Source organism: Phaenicophaeus curvirostris, chromosome 18, assembly GCF_032191515.1.
Source record: "Phaenicophaeus curvirostris isolate KB17595 chromosome 18, BPBGC_Pcur_1.0, whole genome shotgun sequence".
NCBI lineage: Eukaryota > Metazoa > Chordata > Aves > Cuculiformes > Cuculidae > Phaenicophaeus > Phaenicophaeus curvirostris.
In genome coordinates, this window is record NC_091409.1 from 685,854 (window position 1) to 702,536 (window position 16,683).

Genomic DNA, 16,683 nt, shown 5'->3' on the forward strand with positions numbered 1-16,683 from the left:
GAGGGTTGTGTTATTTTTAAATCTACTCTTTTTTTTCTTGGAGAATTGCACTTTCTTGGTCAGCACTAACACAATCAGCCTGCATTTCCCCACAGTTGTTCTCATGTCTGAAACATTTATGTCCACTCTTGTAATTTCTGCTAGCTAGTATCAAACAAATCTTGAATGGGATAAATTTATTCACTATAAATTCACTACCTTTGGCAAGCAGCATCCACAGGTATTTTCTGAGCTGAACAACCCCTAGCAATGGCACAATCTCACTGACTGAGGCAGATTTGTTGCCAACCCAAAAAAAATTAAAGTAGCAAACAGCATCTGACCTATAGCAGCCTGCATACAAAAGGAAAGCCATAGAAAAATGGAATGCATCATGAGACACCTCATTACAGCTCCTCTCGTTCCCTCCCTTCACGGCTATTTGTTCAACAAGTATGCGTGGGTCTGGGTGAATCACAGCAGCACCAAACACCACAGTCCCCACCTCACAAGGCAAGCACAGTGTTGGTGTCAGAAGGCTAATTTATCTTTATTCTACCCTACTGTGTCTCAAAGGCAAGAAACTCTTTCAGTCTCAGCCTTGTCAGTCTTGCTTTTAGCTTCCAAGGAAGGGAGGTTTGTGCCAGTAGGGCTTTGGACACAGACAGCTGCGCACATATGAGAACGTGGAAACCACCAGTTGATCTCCACAGGCCAATATTTGATCCTCAGAGCCCAGTGGCTTCAGTTACCATTGATCTTGGAAAGACTCTAATTATGGTTTAGAAATATTTATTTTGTTCTTGTCTTTTATTACCCCCTTGCAAAATAAATTCTTAACTAAAAGTAAGAAAAACTGGTCAATCCCTGATACAGATCCCCATACTCTCCAAAAGACCTGCCCTAGAATGGTACAGAAGAATGAGAGAATTTAAACCAAAGAACGCCAAAACATCACTGCATCCACGCTACTGCCTGGTAATCAAAGACGTGTGTTTCTTTTAAGGGTGTTTCTGTAGCCAGTATTCTCACAGCATTTGAGTAAAAGCACTGCGACTTCAGGAAAATTTATAGTATTGGCATGTTCTGCCCTTTTGAAAGCTCATCAAAATATTAGAACAAAGATTTCAACTTGCAAGCCAAGCTTCTGACTGCACATAAAAAGAGTGAAAAGAAAACACAAACACTATCAAAATACTTAATCAGGAGTGCACTTCAAGGTCCCGACATCCCCTGGTTTGTTTACCATACTGGATGCCATAGGAATTCCTTTTCTGTGCACATGGATGTTGCTCACAGTCATTGTGCAGATCCACAGATGGAACAGGCATCAAATTCTCTCCACACTAAACCCAAATAAACACAGTGAACTTAAACTGAGGCATCATTAGGTTTTCAATTATCTCTACATAACCAGTCCTCTCCAAAGATAAATTGGAGCTGGATCCACTTACTTGCTTTCCTGATCTAGGCATCCTTGCCCTGTCTTGACTGTTATTAATACTGTGGAAGAAATGCTTGTAGCGGTCTCGCCCATTAGCTTCTCCTGCTATGTACCTAAATTGCATGCGCTTTTCTTTGTTCAAACTGTAAGTGGAGCTGTGGATAGATTGGCTAGATTGATAAACTGGCTGTGTACAAACAAATCACAGTAGCTTGGTCCATAAGGAACAGTGCATGAATGCTGTAAGATGGGTTTGTGCACAGCTGCATAGGCAACAGAATAATTCCACCTGTAGGAGAGATACATTTTGAACATTTGGCTCTGAAACCTCCTATTGGATGGAAAGAAACAATTTAAATATTTATAAGATGTAACAAACAATTTTAAATGGAACAACAGATCACTGTGGTGCCAACCAGCCTGTACCTATGAAAAACCTCATTAATGCAGACTGCATGGCCACAGCGCTGCAACAGCTAACAGGACACACTGGTGATTCACGTGGTCAGCCTGTGAGTGAAAGCACCACCTCATCACAGAATTCCTGCTCTCTTTGACAACTCCGGAAGTGACCTTTCTTTAAAAAATATGAGGAAATATTTTGTTTGGGTTTTTTTAGTTTTTTGGGGTTTTTTAATTAATTAGCTTTCTTTTAGTAAATGTTATGTTACTCTGATTGGGAAAGAGACTGACATCACTGAATACTGATGGCTGTAGCTACATGGCCAGCAGTGATGCACACTCTCCCAGAAACCACTTCCTCCTTTTCCCTCTCCTTGTCCCCATGAGGTGTGTAACCCAGTCCTGACCTGGAGGGATGGAAGGCAAGCGAGCCCTTTTATTCTTTAGCTCCTATGGTAAGAACACTAGCAAGGGGGCCAATTAGTGCCAATTGCAGTAGTCATCTCTGCAGTGACACTCGTCCATTGGGAACACATCTGTTACTACCAAATAGTTTGCAAAACAGCTGCCAAACAGCTGCCAGATGATGCAGGATTCTGATCATTACTGACCTGAATACACTCAAACTAGAGACCTCGTGATGAAAGATGTATCCCATTTAGAGTCCCTGGAGCCCTCCAGACCCTCACAGAACACTGATACAATTCTATCTGAACACAGCTTTTCAGGAAGTGGCTAAAGTAGCCCTCACAAGCCTTAAACATCTGAAGAGAACTGAAGTCAAAAGGCATTAGTTAGTAAGTTATCCTGTCTGGCCTACCCACATCACTACATGATTTAACACCCTGTCAGTATCAGCCAGCTTTCTGACTGTACCCATAAAATCCCACTTTCTTCAGAGAGGTTCCAACTGTGAAAGCTACAAACCAGGAAGGTAGCAGTGGCAATAAAAGTCATGGCTAAAAAATTGCAGAATCACTCCAAGAATAAAACTACCACCTGGAAAAATACTTTCTTTGGTTTACCTTCAGCAGAAGTGGATACTTGCAAATTCTCTGAATTGGAGTCAGCAGATAACCCTCCAGTGGAATGTCTGTTGTCTTTCTGCCTCCCAAAAGCATGCAACCCTATAATCAAAACGGAAACAAGCGTTACCTCGGACGCAAAGGTTTCAGATGCTCATTGCCACGGTTTTGTATTTCTGTAACAGGTATTATGGTCAGAAAGCACTCTGCCACACCAGAGATACAGGAAATGGGTTTTCATTAGAATTAAATCTTTAAGGTCCCCTCCAACTCAAACCATTCTATGATTCACCACTGCCATCAAGCCTGTGAAGTTCTTCATGCAAAAGAAAATTTGCTTTGAATAACAGTGCCTGCATAGAAAAATATCTTCCTAGAGAAATACTATACAGCTGGTGACTCAAACCATGTTATAACAGTACAATGACAATCAGCAAACCTAGATACACCGTTAGGTAAAACAATGCAGCTTCCTCCTGCAGCTGATACGACCATTTCTCTTTGTTCACTATGCATTGTTGGTTTGCACTGTTGAGTTCTCATTGCTGGTCCAGACAAATCTTGAAGGCTAAAATAAAGCTTACTAACTGCAAACATGAAAGTAACTGTATTCCAGTCCTTATGTCTGGAGGAAATCAAAGTGGAATTGAAACAAATGAGTCATCTGCATCACATCCACCAATTCTCTGGTGAAACACTGTGTCTAAGCACAGCTGGACAAACAGCATGGGATGCACTGGCTGGCTGACCAGGACACGCGTAGCTTGCCATCAGTCACATCACATATTCCTCAGCATAAAAGGGTATGGGACATACAAGCAAGACTTCCTTGTAAGAAGGTGCAAAAGGCAATGAAATTTAAGGAAAGCAGGTGTCATTAATTCTGAGGCTCATTCAAAAAAGAAAATAAATCGTGTTTCAGCATTAACTCTGTGAAGCTCAGTGACTTCCAAACAGAAAGGTGGTGAAGGACATTTCTCTGCCTAGAAAAATTACTATTCTTTGAGTGCTGTTTAAACACAGTATGGAAGGGGACAAGTATTGGACCAATATACCAAAGAAATCCAAGTCCAAATAGATGGTAGGTTGAGGAACAGAAGCAGCAACTGGTCAACCCTTGCAGATAAACTAGTCTACATTCCTATGTTCAATCATGACTCTGGACAACTTTGCTCCAAAAATCACCCCAGTTGCAAATCTGTTCTGTCAACAGAAGCTGAAGTTTAAATTCAGTTCAGCCAAGATGTGCTTGCTCTGGGGCACTGCTGATAACATTTTCCCCTGTGAAATGTGTGCTGTGGCTCAGAGACACTCCAAAACTTAGTGGATTTTTTGGCTGTAGTTCAACAATCCTCCTCTTCAAGGAATGTTCACAGACATCATACATAAATCTCATTAGTCCTAACTGGTATTTTTACAGACAATCGTCTGTAAAATAACCCTTCCCCAGGCTATTCTAGATCTGTGGCGTTGGCTACCAGCTCACAATGCTCCCTGTCCAATTTTCCAAGTCTCGAGTGATTCAATCCTTCCCATCTCTTTTTTTCAGTCCTCTCTCTAGCTCTCGGCTCAAAACTGCACCTTAACACTTACTGATTTTTCAAGCACATTCCAACATTCTACATTTCAGCAGCTGTGACAGAGCAATTGGGCCAAATCTACCCTCACAAGCAAAGCTTTGTATTTTCAATGCAGCTTTCTCAGTGTAGTGGCATTACAGCTTTGGCTTTAGGAGGCAGTGGAGAAGGGAAGGGAGGCTTGGAAGAAATTACAGCAGCCACAGAAAAGCAGACACTTCAATGTAGCCTCTCCTCCCATATTTACTGCTATTTTAAGAGTCTCTTGGATTCAGGTGCTGCAGCAACCATAGCAGACAGAGTGACAGCTTTTGTGTGTCTCGTGATCAGTTTGCCAGCTGCTGCCAGTAACACAGACAAGAGGCTTTTGCCAATTCAGTGGAAGTGGAGAACGCACTAAATGTTAGGAAAGGATGGTGTTTACATGCACTTGATAGTCTCTCCCCTTTCTCATTAGTTTCCCTCAAAAGAAGCACCCAGAAGATCTCAGGAACAGGGAAAGGGTCATTTGGTGACTAAAGCTAATGGTCGAACAGGGTTCATTAAAACTCAGACATGACAAAGAGATTCTGACTATCAATAGTATGAGGGTTTGCCCCGGCTGCTCCCTCAAAAGCCTGTATTTTGTGGCTAAAAGAATGCTCTGGCCTTGCTTGTGACAGACACTTATGCAGAACTCTTCCTCTGCTGTACTATATTAGGAAAGAGCTTCCTTTAGGAGAGGAAGAAAGAAAAGCAGAAAAAAGACCAGGTCCTCTGCAAAAAAAGGCAGCCTTTCTTTTGCCTCATAGCATTCACCAAGGGGAAAAAAGCTAATGCGCTGAATTAGTCCCTCACCCACCTGCCAACTCCATTAGAAATAACTGCGTGTATGGCCAGGAAAACAAGACATCCAAAACTCAAGCAGAATTGGAGTGAAGGCTAGGAGATGAAACATTAAAAAGAAGAAGAGGGAATGTTGGGAAGAAAGCACTGTCTACTCATCACTTCTCCTCCCAGCCCAGCCTCTATAGAGGCACTTAAAGCCTTTATGCAACGTTCCCTCCCAATGCAGATGTTAATCCAGCATGGGTTGTATGGGGAGTTGAGTCAGTTTTGATGCAAGCAGCAATGATGCAGTCAGAACAATTAATCCAGACTACATTTCTTGCCCACAACTGGACTCGTGCGGGAAACTGTGTCAGAAGTAGGCCACATTTTTGTGGTAGGTCTGCAGATGGTGGACTGGTCAGAGTACTGAGCAGGGAATCAAATCCATTGGGAACTAGTCACAGCCCTTGTGCTGATGTATTGCAGTACTACTTTCACAATCTCTGTTCAAAATTTCTGTTGCTTTTGACAAAATAAATAAATAAATAGAAATCCACTAAAATCCCTCACACCAGAGCTGTGCTTAGTTCTGTGCCTGAACTCATGAGAGATGTCAGTACTTATCCATCTTGGGTGCTGCATACCTGGAATGGGTAATGTCTGCAAAATGCCCAGAGTTCCTGGGATGCCGAAGGGTTATTATGAGTACAGTGCAAAGTCAGATCATTAAGTCAAGAGTGCTCGAGAAGGTGCTTACCAAGAGGAATGTTCTCACTGTTGGGATCTTGTTCAATTCCATCAGCAGTCTGAGTGCTTTCTCGTGGTTGCTACAGTACTCCTCATACACAAAGAATTTGTCTTTCTGCAAGGAAAAAACATAGCAACTTATTGACTCTGACAAAATTGGAGTGTCTCTTCTGTCACAGTCCGCTATCAAATTCTTTACAAAGGCATGTACACTCAGTGGCACTAGGGCTGCAGGTTACATGAAGTGCATGATACCCCTTCAATGTGAATAACATAAAAGTGCTCCAATAATTCCTAACCTACTCTGTTGTAAGTTAATATCACCTTCCTGAGCACAGGGACACTCAGCATTTTTCCTCTTAATGCATCACTGAAATAATATATTTTTTTCCAAAATAATGTATTTTTCTATCTCACAGATACTTGCATGTGTGTCAGGATATTCCAGCAGAGTAGGCAGGAGCACAGTAAAGCCTGGAGCAAGGGGACTAACAGTTCTGAGCTGTGCTGACCACTCCTGCAGCAGGAAGAAACAGAGATGGCTGGAAAGAACCAAAGCAAGGAAGAAGCTCAGACATCTGGAGTGGAACTATAACACAAAGCAACTACCTGGCAATCCCCTGCCTTTCAGGGCTGAGGGGGAACCCACAGCAAGTTGGTTGGTTCACTTTGTGTTCTAAAACAAGCAGCAGACTTCACCATTTCAACGCAACACTAAACAGCAGGTCCTGCCCCTAACAGTTTCCCTGGATGGAAGAATTTAATTAAATACACACAAAAGAACTAACATATTACAAAAACTAAAAGAAAGGAAAGGTAGGTCCTCAACTAGATCAAGGTACTTACACTGGAACCAGCATGTGTAGTGGAATGAAATCCTCTGTTAAGAAACACAGGTCAGCTGGCAACACTAAGATCTGCTTTATTCTTTTTCCCTCCCTGTACTTCCCAAGGAAGGACTGAGAGAAAAATAGATGTATGTGCACACAACGACACAAAGCAAATGAAATAGCAGCCACAAAAAGTATGGTGCAAAGAGCTGGAATGCAGATGTTGGGAGACTTTTATCCTTCATCTATAGCCGCTCGTTTTACTACTGTAGTTTAATACTGGAAAGCTGAAGAGAAACAAAGGCTTCTGACCACCAGATGCAGGAAAAGGCAGGGCTGCATCCATAGCACAACAGAAGAGAGGCACTTAAGAGGCATGGGACTGTTTTCAACCATAAAAACTGGAGAGTTACAGAGTGGGAAGACACATGAGTTTCTCCTACGCTTCCTTCTCTCACCTCTCCTCAACTCCCTGGATGCACACAAGCAGCATGCTTGAAACTAAAAATAGTAACCATTAACACAACAGCATCCCTTACATCAATGCACACAGAATGTTGTTGCTCAGGTTTCTGACTGCAGCTTTGAGTGCCTGGAGTTTTGGGAAGTTATATTTAGATCATGACAAAATCCCTTTGCTAAAGCTGAAGTCTGTACAATAATTATACACACCAGAGTGCTTTCATCAAGTCTTTTCCAGCTGTCCTTCATGCATGGGACCTACAAATATGAGAACTATGCTTTAAATTACCCAGTGTCTGAAGTGTTTAATTTCCTCTTTGGGTGACATTCAGTCCTGGACTCTCCCATCCTTTGGTGAGGAAACTATCAGTTATATAATTACAGATGTTAGCCCAGGAATTCTGAACCTGCAGTTACTCTATATTAAAGCACAACTATGGTCAGAGATGCAACCACACAAAACCAGCACCTTCTTACTCAGCAAATCTGCTGGATACACAGCTAATCCTTCTGATCTGGGTGACAGAAATAAGTCTATACTGTTCTTAGTTTGGTTAAAATAAATTTTTATTCTCCAAACAGTTTATTCTCCACAGTTTATTCTCCAAATATGTTATTTTGTCTCCATTAGAACTGCCTACAAACTAGTGCAAATTCAAAACCTGTTTAGACTAGAAAAAGGAAATAAGACATTTGGGACACTGAAACAATTTTATCTGGGCATATTTTTAACAGACATGGCATTTTCTTGTTTCAAAGCAGACTGAAAACAATTTTGCCAACAAGAAAAACCTACACAAAACAATTCTCAACAAAACAGGATCCCTGATGACTGAGTAAAACCGATCACTCACGCAACACTGCTCCTAGAAAATGAGAAGAAAACATGTTCCCCTTGAACAAGTTTCTAGCTATTATGCCACCAAACCTCTAGCAATATGGCAGTATAAGAAACCAGACAGCTGTTAATTCGCTATCCTTTGCTCTACAGACAGCGATATTTTCATGATCTGAACTTAAGAGCCTATGCTGATAAGGGGGGATTTCCTCTGCGTTCAGTGTACATGCTCTCTCTGATGTTAAAGACTTGCTCTACATGCCATTTTGTTTAGGGCTGCAGATCTGATTTTCAATGAATGTTGAAGTACGTTCCTTCCTGTCTGTTATGGTCATACTGATCTATAACTCCAGAAGAAATTCTAGCACCATAGCATCAGATAATGAACTTCTTGTGATCATCGGATCAAATGAAGTGGAGCAGGGCAAACAATGTCTGTCTTCTGAAGCAAACAAATTTTTCCCACCTGCATATCAGCAAAGCATTTCATCACCCGTTAAAATACTTCAAAATTTAATATGCAATGATCGCTTTTTTGGAACCCTTGCAAAATCTGCTGGCTTGCTTCAGTTGCTCAAGATCTGAATTCTTCTGAGCTAGAGATCCAGGGGAAAGTGTCTTAGCATTATCATAAATGGATCAATTCTGAACCTAGAGGCTCATAACAACTAGAAGCAGTGTCCTCTTTCTGAAGATTAGTGGACTGTTGAGCGAGGCTCTTCTAGGTCAAGGGAAACCAAGAAAAACATCAGGCCTTTGTGGATTAGAGGACATTCAGGATACACAGATCTCATGAACAGGAGCCAAACACTGCAGCGTGGTGGAACTCCACATGGGGAATCTGGGGATTCCTATCAAGAATGTGCAATACAGAAACTTACAGAAAACACGAAATGCAGCGTCCAGGAAAAAAAAAAAGTGCTTCAAGAATTCTCAAGCTATTCACCGAATTTATGAGCATTTTTAACATTGAGCTTCGGAAGAAAATCACTTATGCCAGCATTGGGCTTCTGACAAGGTTCCTAAGCAGGACTAAGAATGATCTTCATAGTGACAGAAGATACATTGTGTGGACAGAGGATACACTGTGATTTGATGGTAATGAAAAAAGCAGCACTGAGAGTTCCCTTCCTATCACTTCGTTTAAGCCCACTGCAGCAACCTTACTCAAAACGAAACACCAGAGAAATACATTACCCATGTTTCCCTGGGTAAACTGGCTAACAGCGTACGCTCTGAAAAAAGCCCTTCATCCCTGTCACAGGAGTGCATCACTGCAAGAGAAGGGTTCGCTCTTTCTCCGGGAAACCTCAAGTGTGCTGCAAGGGCTTCTTGTGATGGCAAAATACTGTACAGTATTTAAACATAACTGGTTTCAGCACCATGGAAACATCTTCAGGGGTACTGTTTCTGAGGCACAGAGGGCTTTATGAATGCCTCTGCTCCATCAGAACAACCCCAATTATAAAATGGAGCTCTGGTAGCCTGAGCAGAAGGGAACCAAAGTCTCACCCTGAACCACGGTTGCCGCTGGCATCTCCCTGTCACTTGCTGGAGGCTCACTATGGAAGCCTTAACTGTGGTAGGGCATACCTCCCTCACTTTCGACTACCCACAGTGAAGCTTGTCTTCAAAAACCGAGGCACAATCTGAGCACAAACGCAGATTATCTCCTCCTCTTGTGATAATCCTCTGTTAACTCTTTCTTCCTCAGAACTGATGTACCACAATGCTCCTAATGGTATTCCTACTTAAGGTAATTATGCATAAGACCAGCTTTTTCTATGTATTCTGAACCAAATGCAAGTTTTGATTCCTTCTGCATAAGCTGCTTCTTCCCTAGGGGACCATGAAATAGCTGACATACACGTTATTCGCAACGCACTCCACAGACAGCAACATAAGCTGATCTCAGTCAAGCTGCCTCTATCAGAAGACAAATTCTCACCAGCACTCATCCACATGTATTACAGTTTCATAATTCCTGTATTGTTGCATGTTCAATAAATAAGGAATATTAAATAAATAGTAGTGAAATTACAAAATTATATGTTCGTATATAAGAAAACACCACTGATGACTACATATACTGAGCTTGCATTCAGTGAAGTGACAGGATATTAACATTTCTGGTTATTCTGCGCCACTCAAACACAGCAGATAATTTGACAGCATCACACAAAAGCCCTCTCATTTTGATATCCTTGCTAATGAATACTAATGTATTAGTACAGTACATCTTGTTGGTAGGCAATGATTCTAGGGGGTACTCAAGGCTTTAACTGCTTTTGCCAGTACGTTTTTGAGCAGCTGACAGTCATCTGATACAATTTTGGGCATGGTCTCAATATAACACTTTCCAACACTATTTTAAGAATTGTCACAGTATAAATAAAAATTAAAGGGAGGGGGAAGTAGTTGGTAAAGCTCTGTAAATACTGAATGTCTGTATAATCGCTGTCCGCTCAAACCTGATGAACTGTGAAAGCATGAATTTTAATTATGAAAGCATAATAGAGCATATTTTGATAGGAAGTTGGCCTGTGGCTTCATGCAGTTAATAAGAATTTGAAGAAATGGCTATTATGTACGTGCTTTCTAATTTTCATACATCTCAGGCTGGCTGCTCGAAGTAAAAAAAATGTACAACTTCAAATTATACATGTAAATTAGATAACTTTGCATTTAAATGACTGCATCTTGTAACTAGGTGTATATAATAACTGATCTGGCACATACATTGTGCCTTCTGTATAATATGTATTAGTCAGAGGATTGCACACAAACGTGAGAAGTTAAAAACAGAACAAAATAAAAACCTACCACAAAAAGAATTTCACAGTGTAAGAAACAAATTACAATGACAGAAGAAATGGTAGGATCACAAACAGCAATTGCATGATCCTTAGTACAGGTCTGTGCTTTCCTGGATCACCTGGCAGTATCTATCTGACTGGATCTGGCTGGTACACATGATCATACTAGGGATGTAGCAGGAGAATAAATTATACACCTGGCATTCTTGAGCTATCATTCTGAGTCCAAAACCCACATTTTATTCACCTATGAGCTACAGAATGCAGGTACTCATTTAATTCCATGGTAAACTGAATGTTGCAACTTGCATAACATTTCAGCAAGAAAAGCCATCTCACACTACCTTCCTTTTTCTGAAAGATAAACATATGCGCAGACACTACAGTAAATGATGTATTGTTCTTTGGTTTTGATTTTGATCTTTGAGGGTTTCAATTTTCTTAAATTTTTAAACGCAACAAAAAAAATACTCATTTACTTGGAATTGTGCTGCCTTTTTAAAACATTTGGAACCAAAACAGACAAGTTCTCAGCAATAAAATGTGATCATCTAAGTGAGAAAAAAAAGGGAAAAAAATATTGAATGGCAAAAGGAAGAGTTTCTAAAAATACCTCGTTGTTAGCTGAGTTTGATATGTTTTCCATTGTCCTAATCCCATTCACAAGTTTTTTCCCACCCTAGCTACAACTTTCATACAAGACACACATTGTCATAGTATTGCCACAAGCCTTAGAGATTAGGGCTTGCTAAGGGACATGGGAGCTTATGACAGGAAACTGCATTTTCAGATAGCATTAAGTCATTGTACTTACAAATTTTAAGAAAACATTTCCCAGTTCATGCTGAGACTGAGGTTCTGGTTGTAAACAAAATTCCAGGGCAGCCAGGAATTCCTTGTGAACGCCAAGAATGTCCTCAATGTTAGAAAATAAGATCTGAAATGTAAAGAGAAAACCATTGCTAGCTGTTAATATATCTGAAAATATTTTGTTAAAGTAGTCAAACCAAAATATTGCGGCTCTAGACTTGCCAGAATAGGATCTATAGCACAGACAGGGACTTGTACAGGATCAATTCCACCATATTTACTCCTTTTGTAGGCCCCTATGGAAATCTTTATCACTACTGAAGTACCTGCTGTAAACGAAGATTATCTTTCCAGACACCTGAACATGATGGATGTGAGCAACATCTTTCAAGTCTAGAGGTTTCCTATGAAACCAACCAAGTGAATAGAATCACAAGGACCAAACTCACTTCGCAGGAGACAGAAGCAGGAAGTAATTTGCCTTTCCTTCCCATGCATCACAAATCACTTTCTGGAAGAAAGGGACTGGAAGCTGTCACACACAAAATGTGCCTGTAAATAAGAGATCAAATCTCTGCCATATGGGATGCTGCATTTCACCTACAGGAGTACAGAACAGTGTAAAACACTTGCAAACTACATGAGCAGCATTTTAAGAGTTCCCTTTCACTGATCACAGTGGTTGCAAAAGCTGTATGTAATGGGATAGAGGCCCTAGTTCAGACACCTGCTAAAATGCAGATGTGCCATATCACAGCTAAACGATCCCTAGTGATCTGAATACACACATGCTAAAGTGAATAAACTGCAAGGGTGAAAGCTGCTATGAACACATAAGCTTTATGTCTTAATCATTTTCATACAAAATATGAAAATAAAGCGTGAAGACACACATAGGAGGTGGAATGCTATCTACCCAGGGGGAGAGGCTCTGATGCATGGTGACACAGCCATCAGCACTGACAGCCTCTACGGGAAAACCTGAATGGGCAGAGTAATTCCCAGAGCCTGCAGTGACATACATATTGCAAACAGCATTTTCTGTCACTTTGCTTTAACTGTGGCACTTGCAAAGAGAAGACCTGCAGTGCACTCAGACCAGCTTTCACACTGGAAGAGGCCTCCCGGTTCTTGCACAGCAAGTAGGTGATGCTCCTCTAAAGCCCAAAGCACGTAGCCCCACAGAATCTGCCTCCATCTCCCTGGCATTCAGTGGGGAAAGCGATTGAGCCTAACATCTTCCAACACTTCCCAAAGCACCTATCATAATACTCAGCATTTCAACTTTATGCAGTGACATTTATCCACCATATGTGACACTGATTCAGTCTGGTAGCTGGTGCTGTGGCTGCAATTCAGGAAAACAATAATCTGTAAATTAAGTCTAATCATTAAAACAGGAATGAAACCTCAATTCTTGGTTTAAAACCAGCTTCTCTCTGGTTTTGCAGGAGTAAAAAGGATCAGGAATTCAAGAAGCCTTTCTCTCTGCATATATCCAAGCTCAATTCTATATCTTCTGTTATCCATGGATGAGTAGAGTATTTCTTGCAAACTCTCCTACAAGCTGCCTGCATGTGCAGAGCACAGCCTGCTGCACCTTTCTGGCCTTTGCTCCCCTCTTACTCAGGGAGTACTGAGATATGGTGGGATGCACTATCATTATTGCATACTTCCACCTCATAGCTCCTTTCTAGTTCTGAATAAACTAAAAGATTCCAACACACTGAATTGACACTGATGGGCTCTGAACCAAAACAAAGGACAGGGACCTAAGAACATTTGACTGCTTGCAGAAAACTTCTCGTGCTAAATCAAGCACAGCATACGACAGTTCTGTCACATGACTGAAACTGATGGGATGACGCGGTAGCCTCTGTCTGCATGGCTTTGCCAGAAGCTGTGCCAAAAGGGGATTAACAAGGAAGAGGAAAACATCTGTCAGGGATGATTTTATCTTTCAGGAGCAGTCTTCAGGGGGTGTTTTTTTGATCCAAGGAATATCTGTGTAATCTAATGAATTCCATGGTGGTCAGCAGAGCTCAGCTTGCAGCAGAATTCATAGATAAGAAGAGTTACTTGAAAACCAAGGCAACAGAGAGACCTTGACTGCATGCGCTTCTACATCTAATACACAATTACCATTTATAAGCCTCTTGCGAGGATCTATGTCTGGCAGCTTGCATACACGCTCACGCCTTCAATCTCTGTATCAGTAAAATGACATCAGTGCCCTGCTGTGATTGTAGCATAATACTAACATATCAACAGAGTTATTCCCACATGACGCAGCAAATAAACTAAATACTTCTTTTTTCTATGATGTTGCTGCAGCTGTTAGTCGCTGGAGTACTTATAGAATCTGGGTCTGGCACAAGACTCAGTGCAGCTTTTCTCAAAGGGATGCAGTGGCCAAAGATTACTGAAATCTCCAGTGCTTAGCACCAGCTGTAGGAGAAACCTGCAAAAATAATTCAGGAAGCAATAACCCAAAGTATCCTAAAAAGCACTTTCTCCTTTTGCTCAGAGGTGAGTGACTGCCAAAATACCCAGTATTTTCCTCTAGACACTTCTGCTGTGTGAAGAGAGGAGAAAACAGACTTACATAAGCTGCCAAACTATTTGTAGCCTCTGCTACCATCCTTGCAGCCGCCAACCACCTCACAGCTCCACGGTAACTCAAGATACATAACATTAGCAGTCAGAGTAATCAGAAGTTCCCATCCCACCTTGCTTGTCCTGCCTCTACCAGCAAGGAGACAGAAAGGTGAGGGGAAAAAAAGAACAAACCTTTCAACTGCAGGGAAGACATTAAAATTAATCGGAGGCAGGCAGGGCACACGACATGGGACAGGAGGGGCAGATAATATTGTCTCTGATCAGGAAAGCTATGCCTTTGTGATTCTCTTTCACCAGCAACAGGCATAGGCCCTTTATTATTGAAGAGAAGCTCTGTTATTCAAAGCTGGGTATTGTATTAATAATAATAAATGAGGTCTCACAGTGGCCTCAAAAGACCCCCCTAGGCATGTCAAGAATGACACAAAAATGAAGTGTTACTTCCCTAGAGGAGCATGATGAAACTTCAAATACAAATACATTTAAATCAGCACAGAAAAGATGGATTCTTCTGCACGGGCTTTGTGTACACTGCATCTGATTATGTGGTAGTCATAATTAATATTCATTTTGATGATATATGAATAATGATGACAGAATAATAACTTTCATCAATGTCTGTAGCTGTTCATCAAACTGGAAAATGGTTGTGCAGGTTTATTTCCCATACAGAACTTACTTTTTGCACACTTCTCTGCACATAAGATCTACTGTCACTAATCACTTGTCTACTTCTTCAAGCCATCGCTAGACTTCATTCATACTCTAGATGGTGAGTTTCACTGCAGCAGGGACTTCCAAGTTTGAAGACAGCCAGAAGCTTAGCTTCACAAAGCTGCCAAGCTATCCTGCTGATGCCAGTCAGTCAGCAGTACAATGTTGCTAGCCTGTACAATGAATGGCAAAAGGGGGCTAGAGTCCTGCTAGGATCTCTCCACACTTAGGCAGTACTAGCATGTGTAATGGAGGAACCAGCTTTGTGGCAATGCATGTCAGCTGCAGTAACGCTGGCTGGTGTTATACGCCTGTTACTGCTGTGTTCTTCTCCCACGAGCATCAACAGCAAAAGTTTCTGCTGATTTACGAGCTACAGGATGAAATGCAAGGGCAATAAGTAAAAGTAATGGCAAACTACACCCTGTCCCACTGACCATATAGGTTCCACTCGCATATGTGTACAAAGAGGGGTTTGCTTTCATGTGCATATGCATATAACAAGGATTTTAAAGCCAAATTACTACTAGAAAGTATTGCTTGTGTTTATGAAAATAACCAGCAACAAGGCCTTCTGTCACGACAGGCACTAGAGAAGCCTGTACATCACAGCTCTGTGTTGTATGTCCCATATCTCTTTCCAATGCAAAATTCATTCCAGACCCTGATGCAAGGGTCTCCCATTACTTGGTCCTCCCATAAGAAACCAAATTTCTTCCCATTAGAAGACAAAGGAATATTCCTGCTGCCTTCTCATAAGCCCTATCAATTTCAGATTTGAAAGGGACAACAAACTACCTAACTGAATACTGTTAAGCAAAATAGACAACGGCTGTGCATTCCATGCCTTTCCTCTCAAAGATGCTGAAAAAGCCTCTCTCTCCTCTACTCACCATTTCACACATCTTTCCAAAAGTTGGTATCTCTCACAACACTACAAGGTTGTCAGATTTTACTGAAATTAGCTGGTGGGATGAAAAATTGCTGGAAGGTGACAGCTATACAAATGGCCAAACAGATAGACAGATAAACTGTCAACATGAGCCTGTTTTCCTTAGGGAATCAGTTTAATAATAAGCATCAATATGACATAAGGATATTTGATATTCATATCCATGAATCCAGCCTTTCATTATGTACGATACCTTAACATTCTCCTCTGTTATGTATTTCTCAGCTTTGTCCACAGCATTCTGGCGTATCCGGTGAAGAAATGCCTGCAGAGATAAAAAAGATAATGTTCAAATGGCTCAATACAGCTTGATTTCACTCTTTTATATCCTCTAGGTCCCCATCAACACAGTGTAGCTGATTACCTTTAAGACTGTAAGAATGTAAACATTCACCAAATCACCACCACAGTTCTAAGGGCTGCATTCCGAGTAACACAAAAGACATTTCCTACAACGTTGTTGGGTTTTGCCTGGCCATAAATGTCTTCCCTCTGTTGAAACTTTTACACTTAATTATCTGTTACTACCAATAGACCACAGCAAGGATGTGTTTGTTTTTCCTTTGAAGGTTTTCCCTCTCCCTAAGATGCAGCTGCTTTGACTTTGGGAGGCAGTGTGCCTGACGCACATCCAGACATATGTCAGCAGAAAGGACTG

General features: G+C 41.3%; 1 protein-coding gene across 4 annotated transcripts in view; it reads right to left on the bottom strand.

The window, feature by feature from the left end:
* The window catches only part of PREX1 (phosphatidylinositol-3,4,5-trisphosphate dependent Rac exchange factor 1), a 152,765-nt gene that overhangs the window by 75,470 nt on the left and 60,612 nt on the right, over positions 1 to 16,683 (bottom strand). For all 4 annotated transcript variants that reach the window (XM_069872135.1, XM_069872133.1, XM_069872132.1 and 1 more), the window contains exons 2-5: positions 16,219 to 16,290; positions 11,745 to 11,867; positions 5,995 to 6,099; positions 2,851 to 2,952 (exon numbers count right to left, since the gene is read on the bottom strand). In XM_069872135.1, the coding sequence (XP_069728236.1) occupies positions 2,851 to 2,952; positions 5,995 to 6,099; positions 11,745 to 11,867; positions 16,219 to 16,290 (402 nt within the window). The remainder of the gene's footprint in view (positions 1 to 2,850; positions 2,953 to 5,994; positions 6,100 to 11,744; positions 11,868 to 16,218; positions 16,291 to 16,683) is intronic.